Source organism: Hetaerina americana, unplaced genomic scaffold (assembly GCF_022747635.1).
Source record: "Hetaerina americana unplaced genomic scaffold, ioHetAmer1.1.p SCAF_4, whole genome shotgun sequence".
Taxonomy (NCBI): Eukaryota; Metazoa; Arthropoda; class Insecta; order Odonata; family Calopterygidae; genus Hetaerina; species Hetaerina americana.
The window spans coordinates 85,686,051-85,704,763 of NW_027286985.1; the positions used below are offsets into that span (position 1 = coordinate 85,686,051).

At 44.5% G+C, this 18,713-nt stretch overlaps 1 protein-coding gene across 1 annotated transcript in view; it reads right to left on the minus strand.

Moving 5' to 3' along the window:
- LOC139692496 (putative uncharacterized protein DDB_G0291608) overlaps positions 1–18,713 on the minus strand; it is a 491,283-nt gene that overhangs the window by 24,546 nt on the left and 448,024 nt on the right. The window contains exon 2 of the mRNA XM_071590714.1: positions 17,549–17,758. Within this exon, the coding sequence (XP_071446815.1) occupies positions 17,549–17,758 (210 nt within the window). The remainder of the gene's footprint in view (positions 1–17,548; positions 17,759–18,713) is intronic.

Genomic DNA, 18,713 nt, shown 5'->3' on the forward strand with positions numbered 1-18,713 from the left:
ACATGAAGTCAGAAGGAGAGGAAAGCTAAACTACTCGTATTAATTTACAAAAAAAATAGGTACTGGTACAAATGCCTTGGCTCATCATTGCGTATGTGAGAGAGAAACACTAAATATATTTACGCAAATTGTTCAACGGACGTTACTATCAATTTAACACGAATTATCACAAATCAACAGGAGAGTTACCATTTCCTTCTAAACTCGATCCAGCAAACTTCCCCACATATGTTGAAACGGTCGGATGATTAAAATTTGACTACGATGGGGAAACATTTGAATGCCCAACAAATTCAAGTGTGCCCATTTAAATTAAGTTGAACAGTCGTTGTCCACTTTTTTCTTATGTTATTTCAACTAGCTCGGGAGAAGGTATCTGATTAATTTATGACGATGGTAATATACGAGATTGCAAAATATGCAAAACACGCAAATACGTGGAGTGAGACGTCATCATTTAGCTTTCATTGTACAAATCGTAACATTAAACAGTAATCGATGTCAACTCCAATGGTATTTCGCGATTTTGGGCATGTTAGTGTAAACATAATTAAGAATTCAAGCTAATATTTTCACCTGCACCAGAATTAAATTCGTTGTTCCTATGATCATATCAATGTAAAATCGACTTCTCTCAGATTATATAAATAAATGTTTATTCTTAATGGAAATCTCGTGTGCTTATGCGCGTTATTTCTTTAAATCGAAGTCGCTCATACGCTATCGCATGCGATTACGTAGTAATATATATATATATATATATATATATATATATATATATATATATATATATATATATATTTATTTAAGAAAAATCAAATGAATATTGTCGTCCCATACCCTACATTTCCCTACGAATCAAAACTCTCCCCTTTTTCTGACTCAATATTCTCATGGTTGGTGTCCTAAACCCTTGCGGCAATGGCGGATCGTGTCGTGCTGACTTAGAAAATCGTCACCCCATTACAACAGCGGGAATTAGACAGAGGAGGATACAAACGATCCGAAAGACATCGGTCGAACGAGGAAAGAGATTGGAGGCGAAAACTGTGAGCATGAGTTGGGAGACTAAATGGTGCGAGCCTTAGAGTACATGAATGAATCCATCCTCCAGCAAGCCGACTGCCAAGCCACAAAACAAACTTGGCGTAGGACGGGAAACTGCCGCCGAACATGCTTTAAGCTCCTACTTCCCGCATCATCTCCCATTTCCACCACAAGTTCCGCAAGCAACTTCTGTCGAGTCGATGAAGAGGGGAGATTGGGGAGGGGGGCAGGGCAAACGATGAGGCGGGGGGAGAGGAGGAGGAAGAAGAGAGCCCACATAAAAACAACGACCTTCCGATAGCACTCCCATTCCGACGACCGAAAGCGCCTCTTGTTTCCGCGCCACAAACCGACGGCCGGAGAATGCCTTCCTTATTCCCCACGACGACCCATTTAGCCCCTCGCCCTCGCTCGCCAAAGGCCTCCTCGATATACATCCCTTGTCTTCTCCACCTCCCTCCCTTCCCTCACAACCCACACTCCCACTAACACACGCAAACGACGCCCAAACAAATCGACCCCGCAAGCACTTAAGACGGAAGGAGGGGGGAGAGCCGCCCTTTGATTCCCACACACGACCACGAGAATCAGACATGGAGAATCCCAGAAAGGTAAAACTTCCGAAGCGAAAACGTGTTATGTAACGTATGTATATATATATATATATATATACATATATATATATATATACATACGTTATACGATACGTATATATATATATATATATATATATATATATATATATATATGTATATATATATATATATATATATTTCAAAAGGAGTAGGAATCATTCCTTCAAACGTGGTGCAAAGAATGCACCGACAGGTGTTGGGTCAGATTATCGCTAAATGAAATTCATCCAGATGCGTGTATTACATCGAAGAGGGATAACAGACCGTGACGTCGACCAAATCCTGACTGTAACGCATTGACGAGTTCTCATTAACATAAATTCACAATATGACTTAAATAGTCGTAATAATCGAATTACGACTATTAGGATTACGTAAATACGGCCGCATCGGCAACAGGAAGTACATTGGCACATTTCCGTCTAGAAAAAAATCGCTTCGTCCTTTCAAGAAAAAAATGGATATCATTACCTAGCTCTTTTGCTCTCCTCCCACCACCAATCAGGTAGTCCCGACAAACTACCCCACTCCCGAAAGGATTGCGGTCTCAACGCGGTAGTTTCCGCAAGGGATGTAGGTGAATTACGTACTAGTGGGTAAGAACCGCAAATAAGAAAATGAGAAGCGAATATAATGACATGAACTGAGAAGCACGTGTCTTATGTCAACTAAAAACGATTCCACTCGCGGCATCTATCCCATACTTCATGGAAAACCATCCACGATGACTTTGAACTCCCGAGATAACTTAAATATTAACGATTAAATTCTATTCCTCCCCAGACAGAGAAATAGCTGTAGTAAACGATCCATCGAGCTCATGGAGGCAGATTGTTTATTACTTATTATATCTCCCCTCAAGGTTCAAATACAAGCATTTCTAATTTCTTCCTCCCTCTTACACTCCATTCTGACACTCTTCAGTGAAAATAAAATTCCTCCTCGAACTACTTCCACTATTAACTTCGCTTTTGTTTCCTAGGTACAAGCTGCTTATCTTTCCAATCTACTCATCATACTTTTTAACTCCAACACTAACTGATATCAAAAGAAAACCTTGAATTTCTTCGTATGTCCTTGACAATAAGTTCCACATTAGAACTTAGTCCAGTTTCCCCTCGCTCTATAAATAAACTTTTACAATTCCTTCATCAGTTTCGACAATTCTTCACAAATATATATGCCTCATATCCTTAACTCTTACCTCGATTTTAGCGGCTTAAGTCAGAAAAAAATGCAATGCATGAATCAGTGGACAGTGTTCCAAAAACAAACAATTGGTAGGCTGCAATTAATTTAAAACCCGACCACCGCAAAGCATCGGGAATAAAGCGAGTGAAACTAGACGTGGGCATTCGTATTAGATCCGACGTTCAGGGCGAGCCTTTAAGCATTCACCCGTCAAAGCCAAGGAGCGGCTCACACAAGCACGCAACGCCCTGGCTATAAATTAACCGGTATTCATGACGCAACGGCAACATCAGCCCTGCTCCGGGGTATTGCGAGTGACAAGGTAGCGCATCGGTAAACGCATCGGCAGCTGTATCACGGTGGATTGGAATCGCTACCTCGCGCGTCGTAATCCCACGGCCACACCCAGAGCGGAAACATATCGCAAGAGTTGTGAGTTGGACCTAAGGAGAAGAGAGAAGACGAGGACAAATGCAGAGGTCTTTCTAAATCTCCCGAAAGTGGACGGAGGAGACGGACAGCCTCAAAGAAACGGACCCTCAGCAATCAGTCTTTCAATTGAGTTCTAGCCGGTTGATTATTATAACACAGTGAAACTTACTCATGGTTTTCGACTTGAACCACTGTGGACCAATCTTAGACTTTCTTCAAGGTACAGGACACGCGAGCTTTCTTGCGGTACCGAGGGAATTATCATAGCACCAAATTAAATTGATGAATAGTCGACCACCGGGATTAAGTAAGAGAGATATCTAGTACCCCACTGATTCAACGTGTAGGAGTCGTTCAATTTGTTTTTGTGTACACGCGTGAATCCGTTGTTAAGTATGCCGTTATTTCAATGATTTCTTCCACTCAATAACTAATTGAAATAACTGCATACTTAACAACGGATTCACACGTGTACAGAAAAACAAATTGAAGAACTCCTATACGACATATCACGGAAAATTATTAAAAGACACTAAAAATGCATTCACGGCAAATTCATCCTCCATGTGGTTCTAATATTTTTCAACAATTCGGACGCACTATTAAAAAATACACTGTAACGATAATGAATGCGTTGAAAAGAAATGTTCAAAATAGTATCGCCTACTTAGTCTGGAACAATACCAACTCGTGTGAAAATGACGTATCCTACGCGAAGCTCGGTTGACCAGCTTCAAGTTTCTCTCACGTTCAAGTGAGGTGGAACACTAACAATGACGTTAAAAATATATCGCACGAAGTGAGGGAGTTGTTAGGAAAACCGAAGGAGGCAGAAAAAGTGGGCGGAGGAAACATGGAAAGGCAGTGGGATTCTGAAGGTCATAGTGCAAAGGAGAGTGCGAGGCAGCGAGAAACTGGAAGAATGAGAATAGGCTCTGCAGACGGCATGAAGAGATATGAGAAGTACGAAAAAATAACATAGTGAAAAATGTACTGCGCACAAAAGAAAGGTCTCGTGACACCTAAGGGATGGTTGTAGTAAGGAACCGTCAAACACATCCTAATTGGCAAAATACCAACGATGGTGACGCATGTGAGGTTTCGCATGAATAACAACATATACTGGCACCGCATGTCTGATGTAGGTGACACGGCACAGCATTTTTAGCGACTTTTAATTGTTTGTTCCCCGAGATAGACATTCCGGCCTGACTTCACCGGTAAACGATTAAAAATAAGAATTAAAACGCACATCTTCTCAACCACGTTACCTTCCCAGGGCTTCTCTCAAGTTGCGAATTTATTCTCTCAACCATATACATGACACATAGGTACTATAATGCCCAAAATAAAAGTCTGTCTGACAGTCACCGGAACTCCGGGATTGGGGAAAAGGCGAATGCGTCCAGTACGTTAGCATTCCTGTGCCTGGCGGGCCCACCGGCCACTCGCAGAGCGACTCAGAAGTATCGCATCCCAAGTGCCTGCCAGACACAAGAATAACAACCCGACTTTATATTCCCACCCTTCCCCGTCCCGCGAGTGACTTTAAACAGACTTTTGGAGACGGTTGCGTCTAAGTATATCGTTTTGGCAACTGAAATGTGGTCCGGGGAGTGTGGGTGGAGATCAAAAACAGCAAAGAGTGTGGAGGGGGACCGTAGTAGGGGTCCCAAGGGAGGGGGGCGAACGGGATGAAGGACAAAGAATGGAATGGAAGTGAAAGGGGGAGTGGTCCATACACAGTAGGACAAGGAGGATCGCGGGGGAATATATCTAGGAAGGGGAGAAGGAAGGGTGGGGAGTGGGGGGGAGAAAGGATTTGCCATGCAAATTAATGCCTGGGAGGGGGGGGCATAGGCTCACCGCCGAATAACGTTTGCCATGCAAATTGATTCGTAAGGGCGTTAGCAAATTGGAGCGAGACGCCCAACCTTTAAGGGCAGGGGGGTGTAGAGCGGGGGTTAGTCGGGGGAGGAAGAGTATGGGTGGGTGGGTGGGGCATCCACGCCCGTGGAAAGAGGACTGTACGTGGGGGTAGGTGGATGTTGGACCCCTTAGGGAAAATGGTGCCCCCTCCCCTAGTTTTAGGAGCGGCAGGGGAAAAGGGGAAGTAGAGTGGGGAAACTCTCGAAACGATTGCATCTCTCATCCAGTTAGTCGGCAGGCCGGGGATGGAGGGAGGGAGGGGGGTTGGACACCGCGCGGGCATTAAGAGGTTACGACCGTCTCTCGCCCGTCTCCTGGACGAAATGAAGCCGATCTTGTTAGCGGGATATTATAGGGGGAAGGGGGGGGGGGGTTGCGGAGCGCCCCGCGGTCGGTTGGACGGGCCGGCGGCAACTCCTGAGGAACCAGGAAGAGATCCGGTTTAGGGCACTATGCATAAAGGATTTCGCCCGGAAGGCCGGAGGCGGTCGGGAAGTTTATTCGGCGAGAGGCACCTACTCGGGGGTGCACGTGCGACACGACCCCCGTTCAAACATCAATGCCCCCCCCCGAAGTGAAACGACATTAGCCTCGGGAACACACTCTTGAGCCCGAAAACGCAAAACTTCACTCGCCGGGGTGGCGCGAACTCCCTTAGGAGAAAACTCCCTCCAGAGTCTAGTCAAAGAATATGAAAAATATTGGCAAGGCCAGTTTTCTCGCCCAAACTCAAGGAATTTTTTTTTTAACTATCCTTCAAACTTACACCGACACATTTAAGTGGTGGTGGTGTCCTAACACGCCCTTGCGGCGGCTTGCGGGGTAATAAGTAGATGTAGATGTAGAAAAGTCGGTAGCATTTTTTCCTGAGCCGGGCACCTAAATTCGATTAAATATACAGGAACCAAAAATAAATAATGCGTTATGAATGGCTGATGACGTGTTAAAAAAATAAAAAGAATCAGCAGAAACTTCAGAGGCTTGGGTGTGAATGAAAATCAAAAAGCTAAATATTCAATTTTTTATTGATTAACTGAAATTGATAGCCATTGAATACCCCAACTAAACATTATTCCCCTCTGGCTATACACTGAGGCCCCAATGAAATTTGTTACGTCTATCCAGTCATCTGACCTAAACACATTTCTAAAACTCCATTCGCAGATTAGCAACGTAACAGAATGATTTAATCAATTAAAAATTTTCAAAAATTTCGGGAACTAAAGTTGAGGGGGGGAAGAATTGCCGCCTAAATCGGTTGGACGAAATCGTAGGAAAATCTTCCCGACGATGCACGGGATTTTATACCTCCAAATAGTTTTCGTAATATACCCACCTACTCCTACGGCAGTACCACCATTTCTAATGAAACAGATGGCGCGGGTGAAGAAATACCATGCTTTCGCGGAAAGAGATCGCAAAACGCCGCAAAAACCTCGGAAGTTTGTGTTCGTCCCAAACTCCTCCGCCCAAAGACTAGAAACAGAATGTAAACAAGCGCGAGGCTGCTTGCCTTCTCGTGCCACCTCTTTCTCCCTTTCACCCTACCCCCTCCCTCCTAAGGACGAGACCCGACGAGAGCCCGACTAACTGCAGTGACGTCACCGACACGTGCTACCCATGGAGGCGAGGCCGCAGCACCGACCGAGTCGACACCTGTCGGTCAAACCCTGAAGTTCCCCCGTCCTCGCTCCCCCGCCATCGCCGCAATCGGCCCGACATCTAGCGGCCGTATCCTCTACCACCATCGCCGGGCGACCTTCCAGGCGCGCGCACAGCTGGTGTGCGCGCCCCTACCAGCCCTTCGCTTTCCAACCCTTGCTACCCCCTCCCCCGCCCTCCCCAGCCCCATTCGCCCCACGCGGCTGCGTGCTTGGGGGCGGGAGAGGGACGGCGGGGAAGGGACAACAAGCCGGGAAAATCTGAGGAGCGCCAACGGAGGCGCGCACAGCATGGCAGAGGCGCCGGCCGGCTGGTCCGTCGACGCCGAGCCAGGCACAACAATCCTGGTCCCGCCGGGAGTGATAGGAAGACGAGGGAAACGGCGCGGGTGGATGGAAGAAAGGCGCCAACGACTTCGGTGAAGGGAGAGAGAGGATGAGCGATAGGTGCCGGCGAACACGACGGATTTCAACCGTGTTGTGAACTCTTGAATCCGTCCAAAAATTTCGAGAGCGAGCGATCACCGACGCCGTGGACCCTTCAGGGAAACGAGGGCGATCAACTTCCCGACCTCCACTCTTTGGAAGGCGAACAACTCGGAAGATTTTCCATCTGCCCGTGATGGGACATCTGGTGGCGAGAGAGACGAACTACAGACACGCGCGCATCGCGAGAAGCGCGGCTTGATTATTTTTCTGTGTTCGCATCCGCGAAGATTCGAACGGCCGTGGACGTTAAACCAAGAGAATTTAAACGCCTCCCGTGCTAGCACCTGATTAGGGGAAACATCTCTGCACTCCGAGATGAATGACTGGATGAGAACGCATTGATCAGCCGACCACCATCGTATGGTGAATTATCATTTTTCCGATCGCGCGTCCGACTCCTCCAAAACCTTGTCGAAGAGTTTATGACGCCTAGAGTACATTCATTCAGAGAGGATCCGGGACAAGGGCGGAGTGGGTGGCTCTACAATTCAAGTTTCTTGGTGCCGGAATTTTTAAAAGAACTCCAACTGCGTGTAACTTAGTATTATTTTTTACGCTTTGGAGTGATACAATTTTCGTTTATTACTGAGCGATTAAACATTCTTCGTAGTCGCGGGTACAGCCCCACCGAGTTAAGCCCCACCCAAGAGGTTACATTATAGAAGTGCTACCGTGTTAAAATCATAAGAAAATTCACGCCTGGAAAATACCAAATCTGTTCCTGAATAGGTGTGATCAGGGTGAAACATGTTATTGCATTTACCGATCTATTCCTTTAAATTTGCTGGCGTGTGTCTTAGTGGTATCCCTTAAGATTTCAATTTCATTCCACCTTTGACATAGAATTTATAATAATATACCCTAATCATCAATCTTTCAAAAAGAAGGACAGCGGCTCGCGAAGATCTTATAACCGCTCAGGAGAAACAAGTGTGAGAGGTATCCGATTCAAAGACACCCAAATGATTTTAAGGTTCAGATAAGAATCTGGCAATTTTCATTCTCACCGAACCGATCGATGGTGGCGATGCAGATAAATATATTGAAGAGATGAACAGATTCTGTGAAGTAAAAAAAATGTACTGGCATCTTAATGAAACCAAAAATCAATCCCAAAATCGTATGGTGCTCTACTGAATAAATAAATCGACTGCGACTAAAAAGAATCCTGAGGCAACAAAAAAGGGGTAACGAAAGGTTTATTCGTTTGGCATGAGAAAAAAGCCATGGAAGATGTGTGCCGTAACAGCAGATACCGCAGTTATAAGGGGTTAGAATGATGTAGTGGCCAATGGTGTGCTGTCTCACCATCCCAAAGAATGGGTTCGATTGGTAGCGGTGATTATTTTGTTGGGGGGGGGGGGGGGGGAGAGGGTTGGTGGTTGGTTTGAGCGCCGACTTGGCATTTCTCTGGTATTTTCCTTCAAGCAGACCAGCCTTCATTCCTTTCAAGAACATTTCCCAGCATCCATTCCCTTTCCGAGAATAAACCTCTCTTCCAGGACAAGTATAGACGCTCCCTAGCAAACCAATAGCCATTGATCACTCCTCAGCACATTATTTCGTGAACCTCTTCCGAAGTCTCCGAAAGTAGACAACACCTCCAAAGGAGTCGAGATGTGGCATCAAAATGATAGAGAGAAAGATAGATGTCAGAATAGAGGAGTTCGACACAGGAGTGCCATCTTAAGGTGTTCAAACGAACCACATACGCGTTGAATATTGATGGTGTGTTTGAATACACCTTCAGCTATACTTATTTTCAGAGGAAATATTGTTTCCTTCGCCATGTAAAGTTTTGAACTCATTGTGCAAAATGAAAAATAACTTTGCCCTTTTCCACAATTTCATCAGACAAGCGGCCAGACGGTATTACACTACACCTGTAATTTCTACTTATACGCGATACGATACAAAGCGACATACTCTATCGTATAAGGTATATCACACGCGTTTTACGCTGAGCAGGTCTTTTATGCTGCAGTGAAGTGAAACATAGGTACTGCGCCGCTGTCCAATAAAATCGCGGTAAATTTCCAAGTACATGTTCACCATGGATATCCGATACTCCCACGAAGTAGCTCTCGACTCTTGCTAACTCCACGAATTTATTGCTTACGTCCTACATCCGGGGAGCTCTTCAATTATGCATTCTTTAAATGGTACGCCTCGTCATTCAGCGAAGTAATTTTTGTTCAAATCCCCGTCCTTTACACTCATCCCGTCCGTCGGATTCAATGATGGGAGGAAACAATCCTTCCTCCCCCCCACCACGGTCGTTTCTTTTCCACGATCGCTTAATTGATTCCACTGTTCCATTTGGATCATTCTCTCGCTGTAACACACCGGTCGTCGATACGCGAGCGCTAATACGTTATTGGTAATGTCACGGTTCGGACGGAGCGAGAACAAGACTTGCGGAGAGGATGAGGAGGAGGTGGGAGAACGCCAAGAGGGCGAGAGAGGTTTGTTAAGGCTTCGCGGGAGAGGGAGGGGGGGACGGGGTGGAGATCGATCCGGGCAAACGGTTAGGCGTGATCGTTACAAGCCGATAATAAGCTCTCTCCGGCCCGTGCCACAATTGCCACCGAGATGGCGGGATAGGAAGCTAAGCTAAGCGACGCGTCCATTTACACATGAATTATTTAAGAGAGCGAGAGAGAGAGAGACCGAAATGTGGCAGGCCTTCCGCTTCGGGGAGGGGCATCGTTATTGTGAGGAAATTATTCTTGTCTTGGCGACGCGTGTTGACTGCGCATTTAATTGGTTTAAACAAGGGAGACGCAAGGTTCACACCTTCCCGTAATGTCTAAAATTAAAAACGATTACACCTTCCTTTAATGGCCACAGCACAGCTACCTACTTCTCACCTCGTGAAGATTTTTTTTTTTTACCTTCACGTTTTGCGTATTTATATATGGCGTTAGAGACGACTTTTTTCAAATGCTACGCGTTCCGACACCGAGACAACGAGTGCATTTTTTCACAAGGACCATAATGTCTTTCCAATCCTTTGGGTCATAGCAGGAGTCTTCAAAAATGCATCATTGTCGTTATCATGCGTGATTTTTCCATTTACTCCATAAGAAGACACGGGTAAAATGAAAAGAAATTAATTTCGAATGCCTTGTCTTGAAAAATACATTTTGAAATTTCAGCTTCGATGGAACGAATGACGATAGTAATCAATAAGCCTACAAGAAGGATTTAACAATACCTGCTAGGATTACTGAATAATAAAATACAGAACGTAGTTTTGTATGGATCGGAAACTTTGATTCCGAGGCAAGAGAAAATAGCAAAAGAGATCGGAGGCTCATGAGACGTGGGTGTGGAGGATGATGGAAATAAAGGAAAATAAACAGAGGAGTGCAAGTGGGGAAAAAGGCCAAGTTGTAGGGAGAAATTAGACATTCGAACAATCTGGACTATAGATGCAGGAGTGGATGAGGGAAGTAATGAGGTGCCGAGAGCGGTAATAGAGGGGAGAGTGTTAGGAAAGAGGAGATGGAAGGAGGAAAAGGTTTGGATGGATTGACGGAGGTAGAAAATACACAACGCTACATAATGATTTATTTTTATATGTTAATAAAGGGTTTAAGAATATTTAGTCACGTGTTATACAAGGATTAGGATCACAGTATAGTGCGCAGTGCTTGGGTTCCTTGAAAACCTACCCCAAGCCCACATGACTAACAACCCTAATGATTATAAAAATATAAATGAAAGGGCAAACAATTTAATCCAAAGGGATTAACCATATACGTGTGCATACAGTGGCCTAGTGACAAAAATAACGGATGGGTAAATGAATGTCGAGTAATAAGAGGGGACGGGACGAAGACGTCCAAGGCTGGAATGCGTGCGAGAGACGGTGATAAGCTCGAGAGTGAGCGCTTGCAAAGAAATGAAGAAGAGACCCCAGTGTTGCTCGGAAGGGAGCCGTAATGGGAGGAGCTGCATCAAAGCACCCTTTGCATTACCAACCGCTGATGAGGATGGCCTTGACCTTAAGGCCATCAAAGAAGAGAAAAACCGTTTAATCAACCGAAGAAACTTCCTATTCACGCGCGGGATTATTAACTCCTAACCTATTATAAACCTTAATAAACATCTCTTTCTTTCCCTTCCGTCGCCATGGGATCGCTTTAGCAGCCAACCAACGCATTAGCTACACACAAACGGAACATCTCGAGAAAAATATTGTGTTTCCGTTTCACCGAGATGACACCTCGAGCCATTGGAGCCTTTCAAATATTTTAATCGAATGCTCCTTAAAGTATCTTCCCTCAACAGAGCAAAGGCAATGACAAGCGAGATATTCCCCTTTGCATTGAGAGTTTAGATCGACAGATATATCCAGAACTGATTTTTTGCAATGCTCTCACAATGGTCACATTACACACTTAGTGGAATTATTTAAAAAAAAGCTTGTAATGGGCATTCGCTTTGGAGCCAATTTAAGTTGAATTTATATCAGAATTATAATTACTAGGAATGTCTCTTCTCAATCTTTTTTATCCTTAGAACGTTAAATTATACTACCCTAAGTTTACAGCACGCGGGAACACCTTGGGTATTTTTTTCGCAACAGAAAGTAAGATATTATTTGAGGAAATCGCGATTCATTAGAAAAACCTCTCTGGCAAACTGACACAATCCCCTACCAATTGCGACAATGTCTCCTTCCAAATTGGCCGCTATACTTTCCATCCTTGAGTCTTAATACGCGATGGGGATGGATGGCTGAACGCGTAGAGATGGAAAACACGAAAACCACTCATTTAATATTAATTTTGACGGAGACTGACGATAAAACTCACGCAACGGCCTCCCACGAAAAATCATTTCAGACTCAACGTCGAACCTTCCCTCAAGGAAAATCGTCGAAATATGGTTTCAATCGACCGCAGATTTTATTTTTTTTATTATTAATGGCAAACAGTCCGCCCACGTTCGAATGACATCATTCCAATCGAGAAGATCCCAACGAAAAAAAAAAGAAAAACATGCCTGGGTGGCGTCTGAATCACGTTCCCCATCCGTCAGTTTCCTCATTACATATTCCTCTTCCTTCCCTCGACGCCTTTTAATACTCCCTCCCCCCGTCAAAATATACCTCTGCATTTGAAGGAGCGGCCGAGTCTCAAACCGCATGGCTAACACCACGGCGGTTTAAATAGCATGCACGCCGACAATCAAAGCGAGAGGCGTTCAGCGATTTCCAAAGGCTCTCCCGCGCGGAAGAGAAAACGCCTCTAGTGCGGAGTGACACAAGGCAACGCCCTCTCTCGACACTAATATTAAAAGTGCGCTCGCAGAGCTGCATGCCTTCGGCGTCACGTTCCCGAGTGCATGCGACTCGTTCGTAACACGGCCACGGTGCCCGGGGTAAGTTTATAGCCGCCGCCAGAGCACACCAACTTCGATGGCAATCAGTGTCGAGTGGAAATATCTTCCACTGATGATTCAATACGACGATGCAAAAGGCCGATAACAGTGTTGAGATAAATCTGAGATACGCACGCTCACTGAGAAAAAAAAAAAAATATATATATATATATATATATATATATATATATATATATATATATACTCGTTCGACGAATGCATTATTGAAAGAGGACCCATCTGCCAGGACTAATACCGAGCCATGCATAAGGCTAATCAGATTGTGGTACTCAACAATTTCGAGGGTAAGTTCAAATTTTAGATACTTCAGTACCCTACAAGCCAACGCTAGGGTGTGTGGCAGGGGGCGAATACACACCAGACTAATTTTGACCCGAATATAACCCCACCCCAGTTGAATATTATTCTGAACCCTTATCGTATTAGTAGTAATATTTCGGGGAGGCGACCGACAGCTTAGGTCATTGGCGCCATAGGGGATGGATGGGAAAGGATGAAGGGAGGAGAGAAACCCGGCGTCGGCATTAGCCTACTCTTAACGAAAGGCGCCAAGGGGTCCGCGGCTTACGTCCCATCCGACGGACAACGTACTCACTCAAAGTACCTCCACAAAGCACCTTAAGTAGGGCTCGGGATACCACTGAAAAATATCTGCCGCCTCGGGAATTCGAACCCGGGCCCTCTGCGTGGGAAGCCACAACGTTAGCCGACGCACCATCCCTTATCGTTCGTGGCAAAAAAATTAATCTTAAATCCAAGTGTTTTACACTTAACCTCTCCTATTTTATTGACATGATCCACCGTTGATTGATTACTCCTACCGTTGTACGATGGGAGTAATAATATATTTTCAACATCACTGCAAAATAGCCGTCCTTCCAATTTAATTTATTTAATATCCAAATTAATTTGAACTCGGGGCCTCCTATCAGATCCCAAGCACTCTAACCACTAGGCTATTGTCCCCAAAAGAGAAGAATACAACGTGATAAAAGAGATAATTAAGCAGCGGTGGATGTATGAAACCATTAATGGGCCATTTGCATACATGAACCAAAATCATTTTTACAATCTTTTTGTCTACAAAGAGAGTTCAAAATCATAAATAATTTCGCTTCAATTTTCAAGTTTTCGCACCAATATAGAGACCGCGTGGCACTCTAAAGTATATATATATATAGAAACTAATTTTAGCCTGGGAGAAAAGATGGTATTCAAAAGTAGTGCCAGGCATATGCTTAAGTATCATTAATTTTAAATCATATTAAAAGCCCGCAGGGGCCGGGGCATGACCCCTTGGACCCAACACTGGTCCCGGGTCTATAAAACTATAGGCTATGTACTTTAGAGGCACGTAACACTCGGTGTAGCGATTAGATTTACTGACTCGTGGGCTAGCGGAAGGAAATCTCTGATTCCTCTCCAAGGCTGCGAGGCTCTTAAGATTGCGGCATTGAGGTGAAGAGGATTGGAAGGGATGGAGATGAGATGCCGCGGAAGAGAAATTCCTACTGACGATCGAACGGGATGACCCATAAAGAACCACAACGAAGGCCAAGCGGAGACAAGTCCGCGGAAGGGAGAAATGAAAACAATGGAACTCTCTCCGAGACACGAGAGTTTACCGAAGATCGTGACGGAAAGAAACCGTGGCAGAAGATGGAAGAGCGGCAGGGTGGGAGGGAGATGAAAACTCCCGAGGAGGATAATTAATGGGAAGCAATCGCTGGAAGAAGCCGATGCGAAAAATTACGACGGCATGACGAGATCATCGGGAAAGGGAGTCGGGAACGGAGATCTGCTTGCAAAACCAATTCCGTGATCGTGTGCAGCCGTGTCGAAGAGAGGGAATCGCAAAAATTAACAGAAGATCGGGAAAATTGCTTCTTAAACTACGTGAGTGAGGGCATGATTGGCAATTTCGATGAACCCCTGAGGGAATTTTGTTGCGTAAATCCTGGGCAGGAGAAGCTTCTCTTTACCCGAAGCAAAAAAAACAACAAGGAAAGCCGCGTTTATTCAATTTTCTAACTTATCACCGGTGGTCCCCTCTCCCCCCAAACCCAAGAGCTGTACAGACGAGTCAAGTCTCTTTAAAGATCAATAATATTGTTGTAAACCACGGAGGGCGCTAAGAGCTCTCGGACGGAGGGAGAATGTGAGGTGGGAGCACCCACGCCCAGAACACGGCGTTCAAACTGCTCGTCGCGGTACGCTATTTTATTACGCAAGCACCGTAAGTCGATTTAATGTGGGAAGTGGGGGGGGGGAGGGGGCGGCTTCGGAAATGGGGAGGAGGAGAAATAGAGAGCGAGATGGAGCAAATTTAAACCCCGGCACACTTGATTAAGGGCGATGAATTGAACGTGTAGGTAACGTAAATGAATCCCAGCGGTGAGGACAGTCTTTTTGAAATATGCGCATAGATGAATTATTCGATGGGAATGCATGCATAATAGCAGAAACGAGTCAAATGATCGCGAGTGCGGGACGATAACAAATCCCTCGACGGCCTTAGCTATTCAGGAACATTTATTTCCAAAAGCAACCACCACGCCAAACGAGGGAAAATGCCTCAAACTCAATAAAAAATTATCATCTTTTCCTTTTTTTTCCATCCAAACGAGTTTCGAATCTTTTAACATATCGTCGCTCGGAGAGCACATCACTGAACTACCCACTCGGATGCACAAAGGCAAGAACTCATTATACGAGTCTGATTACCCCCGCAATAAATCCAGTCTCTCTTTATTGTCAGCAACTATTTACCACTACCCGCTGGCGGGCAGATGTTAATGGGTTCATACTGAGAGGAATATCTATTATTAGAAAAATACAAAAAAAATAAATGCTACTCGTGGGTTCGGAACGAGACCTATTATCAAAGAAATAACAATACCTACTCCTAAATGGCAACCGCAGTATTAAGCGATAATTACCGTCCTCTCGAGCTAAGTTGGACAGGAACTTGGCGATTTAGATAAATTTATAGATTAATGGAAACGCTACTGGGCAACGTGGCATCTACTCTCAACAATGATGAACGAACTACAGCTGCCGTATTGGCCGAATATATATTACACTGCACTCTATCACACTAAATATATAGAAGAGTAGAAAGAAAAAGATCAAAATGGAGCACAAAAAGAAGAATTGGATGGTTTGGGCACACATTGAGACATAATGGATTTGTTAGGAAACTAATAATGGAGAAAATATAAAGGAAGGCGCCGCGAGGAAGACAAATGCGTAGGGAAGGTAAGGAGGGATGTTAGAGGGAGGAAGACGAATCAGGAGGCATGCGATGGAATCATCATTAGAAAAGGGAAGAGTGGGATGCTGCAGTCAGGCGACCAATCATCGGATAAAAATCCTAACGACACAGAGAAGCATTGGAATATTGAAGACTGCGATAGCAGGAGGGGAGCGTTGCGCAATTGGGGTAAAAGGAGGAAAATATTGTCGAACGGAATTAAGTGGGTCAGAAGGGAGGCGGAATTGAAAAAGGATTCATTGAAATGCAGCGTTAGGTGATTTGGTCTAGGCGGAACTTGAGGTCGGACAAAAATTATTTTCGCCTCCCACGGACGATGAGGGAACTGAATAAATTCCAACGACGGAACTACGGAAACAATTCTTTACGCTAAGGGGCCAATTTTTCATTATTCTATTGTTTCCACCCAAGTGGAAGCTTATTTACCTGATCCAATTCTTCTTTATGCCTTCAACATCTGAATATACCTGTACCTATCTAAAAACACTTCTTATATAGGTGAACTGTTCCACCTGCTATTGTTCATGCTTCCCTATTTGATTTTTTATCTCAGCCTTCCTGTTTCTACGCAATCTCAATACTTTAGTTTCATGTGTACTGATTCTTATGTCATTCTCTCACACGGCTCCTGTAATGCGTGCAGAAATTACCGCAGCCCCTTGACTGGCTAACTGGCTCCTTCTTACGCTGCTTAAATCAACTAAAATTTGTCGATAGCGCGGATACAGGATGCCGGGTAATAGCGCCATAAGACCGTGGATGGCGATTGATAAAAGAGCGACGCACTAGTTAGGCTTGATTTATCATACGTACGGATATCGGTAGCAAATTGGATTCTCACCAAAACAGAGAGTGGGATACTATCGAGGGGGTAGCTTTGTAAAATTTTCTTACGAGGCACTTCGTAGCGCTACTGAATTATAAGAGGAGCTAGGGGTGAAATATCTTACGGACCGAAGGTCAAATTTCAAATGAAATATTTTCCACAAATTGGAACCATATCTCTTATGCGATAGTGTTAAAACTGTATCACTGCTATCCAAAACGCACCACGTACGCCAGGAGAGCTCATGAAAATGAGGTCGGAGAGCTAAGCTGTACAACTCAAAGATTTAAAATGCCACTTTTCCCATGAACATCGTGAGATCAGAATATCTGCAGCTAAGGTAACTATATTTTTCTTGCTAAAAACTCTCGGGCTCTGCCATCATTCCACCCAGATCTTTTGAATTGCCTTTCTTCCAAGGTAGCCTCGCATGAGAAAATACATATTTCAAACTAAAAAGCGTAGTATATGTAAAAAGCTGCATCACTAATCACGATCATTTGAATTATGGGTCTTTAAGCAACACTTGAATTTTGAAACGGCATGCCCTGGTGTGGAATCAACCCCAGCCTAACCCCCTAGCGGTGTGCGGCAGGTAACACCGTGCATAAGGTGAAGAAGTTACGTGGGGTTGTTGGTTGCTTGCACTGACCTGCTGCTGCGGCGTCTGCGGCTGGCCGGGGGCGTCCGGGTTGGGGCGGGGAGGCTTGGTGCCGATGGCCCCTGGAGACCCCCCTCCGCTGCCGCCGTTGTTCTCGTTGTCTTCGATGACCCCGCCAGGGCCAGGGGTACCGGTCGGGGAGCATGCCGAGTTGTTCAACTTGAGACCCTTCGCCCCTTTGTCCGAGTGCTTCACCACGCTCTGCAAAGAGAGAAAGAGAGAGAACGAAAATGAGACACGACGGATACACTGGAGATAAAAAAAACTGCCGACTTCACCGCCGACATACCTATGCAGAATGCAAGCAGTGATGGGGAAGCTTATCGAAAACGTAAATGGGCTTTTTAAAGCAATCATTTATCTGTAAATAGCAGCTATATTTAAAAACATTTGAAAATGGACATGGGTGATGAGTGCAATGCGACGAAATATTACTTTACTATTTAAAGAGATTAATAAATATAAATGTGATTAGACCGACTAATGACTTCGAGAAACTGAAAAATCAAGTTATTTGCATGGATTCAAAAATAAAAGCAATTTAAATTACAAAAACAGAGCATTTTACACGCTATGATACTTAATGGCTAATGAGGTAATTGGTTTTAAAAATTCAGAGTTCGATATCGCCATTTCGCGAACTCTAGATGAAAGAAAGAAGTGTGTCAAGACCTGGTTGTTGAACTTACCAGGCGATATTGGAATAAAAAACCAACGATCACTTAAATTTAACGATACATTTTTGAAAACTACGAGTAGATTATAATAAATAGCTACATTTTTGGAAATGTAACGATTGCAAGTACAAAACACCTATAACGTAAACGTAACCCGTAACTCATTTCCTTTAACTCATTAAATCCTCCTCCCTGAATTTATTTCAAGCGGCAGTCGCCTTTTTATTTGGAGTGACGCGATAGTTTCCAGAACCGATAAATGACATTTCGGAGCAAAATAGAGCTTTGGGAGAGAAGTTGGCGCGGCCCGTTACTCCATTCATTCAAATTCAAATGGAAAATCGATGGAAGCCGAAATGAAGTTTTGGTGTGATATTCATACCACACCGGATTGGTCCATGAAAACGTACATATTTAATGGGAAGAGATCGAACCTCAAATTCCGGAACAAGAGACAGCCGCGGTGCTTAACACTCAAC